At 56.0% G+C, this 9,733-nt stretch overlaps 1 protein-coding gene across 1 annotated transcript; it reads left to right on the top strand.

The window, feature by feature from the left end:
* Nucleotides 1–1,011: 1,011 nt before the first annotated feature.
* FGD2 (FYVE, RhoGEF and PH domain containing 2) lies at nt 1,012–9,405 on the top strand. Its single transcript, XM_032710449.1, is given in 17 exon segments — nt 1,012–1,870; nt 3,711–3,978; nt 4,088–4,168; nt 4,478–4,626; nt 5,184–5,340; nt 5,463–5,601; nt 6,132–6,190; nt 6,506–6,652; nt 7,053–7,145; nt 7,452–7,531; nt 7,608–7,638; nt 7,744–7,836; nt 8,029–8,154; nt 8,343–8,489; nt 8,834–8,977; nt 9,060–9,243; nt 9,246–9,405. Coding segments are annotated over 17 exon segments (2,010 nt in total). The 5' UTR covers nt 1,012–1,805; the 3' UTR covers nt 9,293–9,405.
* Nucleotides 9,406–9,733: the final 328 nt, after the last annotated feature.

Raw genomic sequence — 9,733 nt, 5'->3', positions numbered from 1 at the left:
CCGCGCGGGGGGAGCGCGGCCCTGAGGGAGGGAGCGGCGGCGAGCGCGGCTCGTGAGGGGAAAGGGACCGGGAGAGTCGGGGGGAAGGAGCGTGTGGGACGTGAGGTGGGGTTTGGGTGGAGGGGTGGGGAAAGGGGAGAGGTGAGCTGGAAGAGGGGGAGAGAGAACGAAGGGGAGGAAGAGGGGAGGAAAGGAAGGGGGAGTGAAGAAGGGAAAGGAGGAAACAAGGAAGAAAAGAGGGAAAGGAGGGAAAAAACAAAGAAGGAAAGGAGGAGACAAACAAGGAAGGAAAGGAAGAAACAAGGAAGAAAAGAAGGAAAGGAGGAAACAAACAAGGAAGAAACAAGGAAGAAAAGAAGGAAAGGAGAAAACAAACAAGGAAGGAAAGGAGGAAACAAACAAGGAAGAAAAAAGGAAAGGAGGAAAAGAGGAAGGAAGAAAAGAGGGAAAGGAGGGAAAAAAAGAAGGAAAGGAGAAAACAAACAAGGAAGGAAAGGAGGAAACAAGGAAGAAAAGAAGGAAAGGAGAAAACAAACAGGGAAGGAAAGGAGGAAACAAACAAGGAAGGAAAGGAGGAAACAAGGAAGAAAAAAGGAAAGGAGGAAACAAACAAGGAAGGAAAGGAGGAAACAAGGAAGAGAAGAGGGAAGGGAGGAAACAAACAAGGGAGGAAAGGAGGAAACAAACAAGGAAATAAGGAAAGGAGGAAAAGAAAGAGAGAAGGATAGGGAAAAAGAAGGAAAGAAAAGGAGAAAGGAAAGGAAGGAGAAAGGAAAAGAGAAAGGAAAGAAAAGGAGGAAGGGAAAGGAAAGGAGAAGAAAGGAAAGAGGAAAGGAAAGGAGAGGAAAGGAAAGGAAAGAGGAAAGAAAAGGGGAAAGGAAAGGAAAGGGGAAAGGAAAGGAAAGGAAAGGAAAGGAAAGGAAAGGAAAGGAAAGGAAAGGAAAAGGAAAGGAAAGGAAAGGAAAGGAAAGGAAAGGAAAGGAAAGGAAAGGAAAGGAAAGGAAAGGAAAAAGGAAAGGAAAGGAAAGGGGAAAGGAAAAAGGAAAAAGGAAAAAGGAAAACGGAAAGAAAAAGAAAGACCTGCATTTGCACTGTGCTATGTTGTGCTTTTCTCTAGGAATTACAAGCAGGATATTTATCCCAGAAAAATGCCCTCCCTCCACATGGACCTTTCTCCAGCCACATCTTGTTCTTTTTCACGGTGCATTATTACCAACAGTGCTTGGTTATTGCCAACAGTCCTTGTCTGTTATTGCCAACAATCCTTGGTTGGCTTCAGAGCCACACACACATCAGCCCCTTATGCCCCCCTGCACCACTCCCTCCCTCCTTCCCAGCAGGGTCCTGCCAGCCCATTCCCAGCCCCTCTGGGCATCAGGACTGTTCAGATCCCACCCTGAACTCCACCCTGGTGGGACACATCCCACCCGTCATGGGGGGGATCCAGCACCAGGTTGTGCAGCAGGTCCGACCTCCTGCCCTGCTGGTGCCCTTGCACTGTTCCTGCTGTTGCCTGGTTTGTGCCACCTTCCCAAACTGAACCAGTCCCCAGTGTTTTCTCAGCGTTTCTCCTACTCACAACCTGCTGTGCTTCCTCTTTCCTTTTCCTTTTGAGGCCAAGCCAGAGACAGGCTCTCCTGCCACAGAGAGGGCGGTGGGTGAGCTTTGCCTTGTGCAAATCCTCTACCCCAAACCACAGCCTGGGTCCCCTCAAAGCAGAAAGGGGGACAGAAGGAGGGAGCTGCAGCCAGCAGTTCCCACTCCTGCAGCTCCTGCACACCCAGGACCTGTTCCCAGGTGGTGCCATGGAGGGAGAGGTGGATGATCAGCAGAGTGTGGTGAAGCTGGTGGCTGTGTTTGAAGAGCACTGGTAAGGAGGGAGGGTTCTGGGTGCTGAGGGTGTGTGTGGGCTCCACGTGGAGTGGGTTTTGGAAGGAAGAAACCCACCGTGGAGGCGGTTTGGAGGCTGTGGAGAAGTTGACAAGGTGATTTGTTATTCTTTATCACTGTCTTCCTCCCGCTGTGGGTCATGAACAGAAGCCTGAAAACCTCAGTGGCATGTGAGTGACTCTGCCTGGCTCAGGTTGTGGCAACCTGTTCCCCCCACACTCAGTATTGGTTGGTGAATCCTTTTGCTGCTGCTGCTGCTGCTGCTGGGGAAAAGAATTGTGGTTTGCAAATATGTAGGCAGGGGTCTTCTTCCTCTGGGAATTAACTGCCTGGGTGTCTGGGAGGATCCCAGCCTCAGACTGTGCAATTGTTTGCAGAGGTGTGGCTCCTAGGAAAGGGAAGGTAAAGCATTGTGTTAAGGGGGAGAGCAAGTGCCTTTTGTAAAACAGCACCATTACTTGGAGTGTGACCTGGGACCCTCAGACAGTGTGGTTCTGGGGTTGGAGTGAAGAGATCTGCCCTGATTCTGGTGTAAAAGGAATACTGAGGCTTGAGGTGAGTTATTGTTAAAGTCTGTGCCTCAGTTTCTCCATCTGTTGAATCAGGGTACAGAATCCTGCCTTTCCTTGAGGTGCTCTCAGTGAGCATTAATGGGGCTGCGTGGTTGGGCAGGTGAGTTTTACATCAATTCCTAGAGTTGCTCAGGCACAGGATTTCCTTTTACTCCAAGAACTTTGCCTGCATCTCCACTGGGTGCTTTTCCCAGGATTTGTGGTTGTCCCCATCAACCCCCATGATGTTGTGTTGGAACTGCTGCAGGGTTTGATCTGCCTCCACATCACTGCTGCAGAGTGTTTGTTGTTTATCATGGAGTGTGAGTTTGATTTAGAGGAAATAAAAGTAACTTGGGACTTTCAGAGGAAGCTGGGGAACCTGGGAACGAGTTTTCTGGAACAGAAAATGATTTGGCCCAAGTCAGCACAAACAGAAAGAGAGAAGTTCCCTGTGGGAGCTCTACAGTGGGTTTGGGCTGACACAGGTCTGGGAGGCACTGGGAAAGATGGATAAAGACTCTGTCTCTGAAGGGTTCTGCCAGTCCCCTTGGACAGGAGGGGATGTGTGCATGGCTGTGGATGCACTCCTGAGATCACAGACCTGTGCTTGGGAGGGACCCAACATCATCTTCAGATGAATCTTTACCCCTCAAGTCACCTCCTATCCTCAACTTTGCAGTTCTGTGTCCAGTTTCACATGGGTTTTTCCATCCTCATCCCACTCCTGTCTGCAGACCCACAGTGGATCTTTCCAGTTTATACCCAGAGCAGTTTCCTACAGGGACCAGCTCTCAGATGACAGACAGCTCACTGTCACCTTCACAGCCTGGCTTCTCTCCTGTGCCTGCTCTTTTCCCTTTGCCAGAAAAGGAAAGAGAAAACACGACCAAAAAACAACCTGTCTGCAAAACCACCTACACAAGCCCTGCTCTTGGCTATTGGGCTTCTCCCCACTTTGGATCTGCAGTGCCAGAGCTGTACCTGGGAAATAATTGGATATGCCTGGGATAAATAGCAGAATCCTGCTTTTCTAGAGCAGGACAGGAACCAGCCACAGCAGCAGGAGGCACTGGGAAAAAAGAAGCTGGATCCTGGCCCCATGGGGGATTTGGGGATGTTTGTTCTGCAGGGCTGGAGCAGAGCAGAGCAGTGGCAGTGCCAGGGAGCTGCTGCTCTTGTCACCTTTGCTCGAGGATGGTGGCTTTGAGCTGGGCCTGGGAGCTCAGTGGGAGAACGAGTGAGCTGATCACGCTGATTCCTTTGTAGCAGGGACAGCAAATTTGCCTGGAGGGATAACCAGGCTCCTCACAGCCAGACCACTGCTGCAGCCAGCCAGCCCCAGCAGCTTCCATCATCCCCTGCCCACTGGAGCCTCTCCCCAAGGGCTGCCAGGCTCCAAGGGGAGCAAGAGCAGGAGGAGGAGCAGCAAGGTCAGCATGGGCTCAGCTTCAAATGCCTCCGTTCTTTGCGACACAAAATCCGTGAGGACGACTGGAGGAGGCCCCAGGGCCCGGGGCTGGAGCCTGGAAAGGAGGTGAACTCTGGAGGTGGCTCAGGGGACCCTGGTGGGTGCCCATGCTCAGGCATGGAATTGCCTGAGCTGGCTCAGAGCTTGGGGTCACATCTCCTCCCACTCCATGCAGGAACCAGAGGAAAAGAAAATCGCTCTGGAGCTGCTGGAGACAGAGCAGGCTTATGTCAACCGCCTCCACCTCCTCGACCAGGTGAGCTGGGCAGTGGAGGGGCCCACGCAAGGAGATTTTGGAGAGGGTGAAGGTGTACAACAGAGACACAAGGGGGCTGCTGGTCTTCTTGGCCAGGGATTTGGTCTGGCCTTTGCCTTTCCTACACCCCCCATTTCCACGGAGCACCCTTGTCCCATCAAAGCCTTCCCGCTGCTTCTCTCTTGGGGCCTGGGATTTCCCCCCTGCACAGAGTCAGGCCTTTCACTGAGCCATGTGCCAGTCCCAGAGAGGGAATGGGATCCTCAGGCCCCTTCCTGACCCTTTTTATTCACCCCTGCTTTCTTCCAGGTGTTCTACACAGAGCTGATGAAAGAAGCCAAAACTGGAAAGACAGTCCCAGAGGAGGTGGTGAAAATGATCTTCTCCAACATCTCCTCCATCCACCAGTTTCACTCCGAGTTCTTCCTGCCGGAGCTGCAGAAGCGCATGGAGGATTGGTGAGCTCAGGAGGACACCTGGAGCAGTGCTGAGTTTGGGCTCCCACCAGGACCAGAGCTCGGCCTGCTTTGCTCCAAATGTCTTTGTGCTGGAAAGCACTTCCTTAAAACACTCAGCTCAGAGTGTTTCTGAAAAGTGGGGGTGGCATCTCAGGTGGTTTTAGGATGTGCCCAGGTGTGAACAGCCCAGACTGGCTGCATTCTCATTCTGGACTGGGGACATTCTCATTCTGGAGAGCAGGAAGCTGTGTGGGGATGTAGCAGGTTGCAGCAGTACAAATGTTACTAGAAGAGTTAGGAACTGGCACAGGTTGCCCAGAGAAGCTGTGGGTGCCCCATCCCTGGAAGTATCCAAGGCCAGCTTGAATGGGGCTTGGAGCAACCCGGTTTAGTGGAAGGTGTCCCTGCCCATGGCAGGGGGTGGAATGGGGTGACCTTTAAGGTCCCTTTCAGCCCAAACCATTCTGGAATCCTATGAAACCACCACACCCCTTCCTTTGATCCCTCACTGTCTGTCTGCCCCGACGCACTGAGGAAGCTGCGGTTCCCTCCTGCAGGAACCGCAACCCCCGGATTGGGGATGTGATCCAGAAACTTGCACCATTCCTCAAGATGTATGGAGAATATGTGAAGAACTTCGACAAGGCCGTGGAGCTCATCACTGCCTGGTCAGAGAAATCCCCGCCCTTCCAGGAGCTCATTGCTGACATCCAGGTGAGGGCAGGGGGAGGGACCACGGCAGTGCTCCCCAAAATCTCCTTGCACGGGGGGAGCAGCAGAGGGTGGGAGCTGCCTTGGTCACTGTTCCTCTCTCCATGCCTGGTGTCTCTCCCCAGAAGAGGAAGGTCTGTGCTAATCTAACGCTGCAGCACCACATGCTGGAGCCTGTGCAGAGGATCCCACGCTACGAACTCCTCCTGAAAGATTATGTCCGGAAACTGCCGCCGGAGTCCCCCGACCGGGGCGATGCCGAGAGTAAGGGCTCGGTCTGGCTCACCCTGGGGAGTGGCAGGGTGGGTTTGTAGGGGAAATACCAATCCCTAGTGTTGTACACAGGCATCAGAATACCTGGATTCACTCACCAACTGCCCTGAGGTCTGATAAACCTCTCAGTCTGATCCTTTTCTGGCAGGGAGAGGGATTAATCTGCCCTTCCAGGGGCTGTGGAGGTCAGTGAGGAAGGGTGGTGTTTCAGGATAAGGGTGGTCCCTCCAGAGCATCCCCTAGGGAGACCTGTAGAGCTCTCAGACCCTTGGAGATAACACAGTTCCCAGTCCTGCTGGGATGGAGGGATATGGGAACTGTCTGTCTGTCCTCCCAGGACCCCACCACACACAGTCTGGCCATACCTGGACTCTTGTTTAGCATTTTGGGGCCGTTTGGGTTGGGTCCAGGGGAAGGCAGCAGCCACCACACATATACATCCATGAGGGACAGAGCCAGGAGCTTCTTCCCACAGCTCCAGAGCAGGTGTTTAACCTCCAGCCTGTCTCTTCTCTTTGCAGAGGCCCTGGAGATGATCTTTATGGTGGCCAAGCACTCCAACGCAGCTATTGCCGAGATGGTGAGTGCCTGTCCCAGCTGGAAGTGCTTTGCAGCTCCTGAATGGGACAGGAGCACTGTGGGTTCAGCACAGGAGCTGAGACCCTGCTCTTGATGCCTGACCCCATCACCCTGAGCCTGGGGAGTCATGTCTGTAACATCAGTGATGTGACCAGCTGGGATTTGCTCCCAAAGATGAATCTGGGCTGACAGAGCAAGTGCCACCTCTCCCAGTTATCAGCAGCTGGCTTGGGAGGTGGGGAGGGGGGGAATCCAGGGGTGGCAAGGTTGTGGCTGCTCATCACCCCACAAAACCAGGTCCCTCTGCCTCCCCCAGGAACGGCTGCAGAACCTCTGGGTGGTCTATCAGCGGCTGGGCCTCGAGGACGACATTGTGGATCCCTCCAACCAGCTGATCAAGGAGGGACCCATCCAAAAAGTCTCCACCCGCAACAACAGCACGTCGGAGAAGTACCTGTTCCTGGTGGGAGCTGGGATGCCCAGGGGAAGGGGAGGGAGCAGATAAGATGGGAATGGGGGCAGAGGCGGCACAGCCTGGCCTGGGTGCTGCTGGGTCATCTTGGCCCAGAAGGGATGAATTCAGAGGTTGGAGATTTGACCCTACTCAATGCAGGGCATCCTGTGAAGGATGTGGTCAGGAATCTGCTGATCCCATGGGCAAGGCAGCCCTGGGAGGTGCCTCTCTCACCTTTGTAGGGTGGGAGAGGGCTGGGACAGAAACAGTCACACTTTAGGCGGATTCTTCTCAAGGACCAGCTCAGGCTTGGGGGATCTGATCCCCCAGATCCCCAGATCCCCAGATCCCAGGGAAGCCCCCAGCTGGGAGCAGGCAGGTGCTGAGCTCCAACTCATCCCTCTCCCAGTTCAACAACATGCTGCTGTACTGCGTGCCCAAGGTCATCCAGGTGGGCGCCGAGTTCCAGGTTCGCCTCCGCATGAACGTGGACGGCATGAAGGTCAGACAGGCACCTTGTCTTTGTGCTTCCCCCAGACCCTGACTCCTCCAAAAGCACCCCAATTTGGGGTGTAACATGGCTGCTGCCCCTCACTTCCTCAGGAAGGAGGGAGGAGCTGGAGCCAGGGGTGGCTTGTGGGTGAGGTTGGTACACTCTGATCCTGCGAAATGCCAGTGAAATCTTGTGCATGTGGGATCTGAGGGGCTAAAGGGCTTGTGCCCAAGGGACATCCCTTCCATCATGGAGGAAGGTCTCTGTGTGCTGGAGGTGGCTTCAGCTCCACATCCCTTCTCTGGTGTCTGGCAGGTGTGGGAGCTGAAGGACGCAGAGTTCCCTCACACCTTCCTGGTGTCAGGAAAGCAGCGGACGCTGCAGCTGCAGGCCAGGTAAGGGGAAGGGGGACCTCACCCAGACCCTCAGGGAGCAGGGACAACAACTTATCTATCTCCCTTTTGTATCCAGGTCTGGGGAGGAGATGGACACCTGGATCAAGGTACCACCGAGTGCTGGGAGTGGTGGCACATCTGCCTCATCCCAGTGGGATGCTCTGTGTCAGGGCAGCCCCCAACTGCCCCTCCAGCCCTGCCTTTCCCTCTAGGCCTTCCAAGATGCCATTGACAGGAAGGAGAAGAGAAGTGAGACCTTTAAGACAGCAGTACCTGGACTGGAGACAGACACCCCTGCACTGAAGGTACCCTCCTGCTCTCCCCATGCCCCCTGCACAGAGCCCACCTTGCTGTGCCTCAGTTCTCCTCGCTAAACCGAGCTGGGGGGAGGCTGCGGACGGGGAGAAGGGCTGAGGAGAGGAAGGGGTGAGAGCAGAGGGCTGGGAGCACTCAGAGCATGGCTGGCCAGCCCCACTGATGCAGCTCCCCACCCTCAGACAGAGGAGCTGGGCCGCCGAGCTCCGCAGTGGGTGCGGGACAACCTGGTGACGATGTGCATGCGCTGCAGGGAGCCCTTCAACGCCATCACCCGCCGGAGACACCACTGCCGAGCCTGCGGATACGTGAGTCACCCCTCCCCTCCTTCCCCTCCCTCCCGGCCTGCTCAGGTGGCTGCTGGGGCAGGACCACACCTCTCCTACACCGTGTATCCCTTTCCCCCCCAGGCTCAGGGCTGCTCCCGCCCCTCAGCTCCTCACGGAGCTGTCCCTGGATCCCCGAGTCTCAGCGGTGTCCCTGTGTGTGGCTGCAGGTGGTGTGTGCTCGCTGCTCTGACTACAAGGCTGAGCTGCAGTACGATGGGAACCGCCTGAACCGCGTCTGCCAGGAGTGTTACATCTTCCTGACGGGCCACGCGGTGCTCGAGGATTGGGAGGGGAAGCACAAAGGCATCCTGGAGGTGAGCTCTGCCCCCCTCTGTCCCTCTGAGCTCTGCCACCCACCCTGGTCCCCAGCATCGCTGTGCCAGCCTGGCCCTGCAGCAGGAGGGGTGCGAGTCACTCCCACAGCAGTCAGAGGGAGCATGTGCTGAGCTCCCTCCTGCTCCAAGCCCAGGGACCCCCAACAGCCAGAGCTCCCTTCACCACGGGATCTCAGTAGCACCCTCACAGCCAGGACAGCCCCCTCTGCTTTTGGGGGTTTGGTGGAATGGGTGGGGAATTTCCTAGGAAACAGCCTTTGCTCAGTGCCCTTTCTGCCTCCTGCACTGTATATTGAGAGATTTGTTGGGGGTTTTTTTGGCAGAAAGGAGCTGCAGAGGTATCAAGCAGGAGTTTGCTCTGCAGTTCCCTGCAGCTGCTGGACAAGAACGGCAAGGGGGGGACGCGGGGCTGGTTTGTGATCCCACAGGACGATCCCCTCGTGTTGTACATCTACGCAGCCCCCCAGGTAAGGCCGGGCTCGGATCCACCCTCAAGGGACATCCCACTGTGCCCACCCCCTGCCTCCCACCACTGTCTGTTCTTGGCAGGACGTGCGAGCCCACACCTCCATCCCCCTCCTGGGCTACCAGGTGAAGGACCTGCCCCAGAGCGACTCCCGCCACCTCTTCCAGCTGGCACAGTCTGGGCAGGTCCACACCTTCCTGGCCGACACCGAGGAGCTGAAGCGGTGCTGGATGAGGGCCATGGCACGCTCTGCCGCAGGGATCACGCACCAGAGGATGAGGAGGAGGATGCAGACCCCTGTGACAAAGCAGAATGAGCCATTCCCACCCCTGGGCTGCCTGGGGAGTCGCCTCCCCAGCCTGTCCTGGCTGCTGGCTTCATGCAGACCCCCGACATCTCCGCGTTTGGGTTTTCATCATGACAAGGACAAGCCGGGGGGACATTTGCCGCCACACGGACAAGCCGGATTCCCCTTGCCCTCCGTCCTTGCTCTCCGCACTGGACGGAATGAGGTGGAGGGATGGGGGGTTTTGGGGAGGCCTCGCCCCTGCAGCCCCGGCCTGTGCAGTACCGCCGGTGGCCACGCGAGGGCAGCCCCGCCCCGTCCTTGCTCCATCGCGGCGCGGGGGATGCCCGGAGTGGTGAAATCTGTGGAACTGGGATTGCTGGGATAAATCCCGCCTGCGACCCGTCTCTGCGGTCCCTGCAGCCTTCTTTGGGGGTGTATTTTCCATGGGATTGTCCCCATGCCTCCACA

The sequence above is a fragment of the Chiroxiphia lanceolata genome, chromosome 25 (genome assembly GCF_009829145.1).
Source record: "Chiroxiphia lanceolata isolate bChiLan1 chromosome 25, bChiLan1.pri, whole genome shotgun sequence".
Classification (NCBI taxonomy): Eukaryota; Metazoa; Chordata; class Aves; order Passeriformes; family Pipridae; genus Chiroxiphia; species Chiroxiphia lanceolata.
This window is presented reverse-complemented; position numbering and strand designations above follow the sequence as displayed.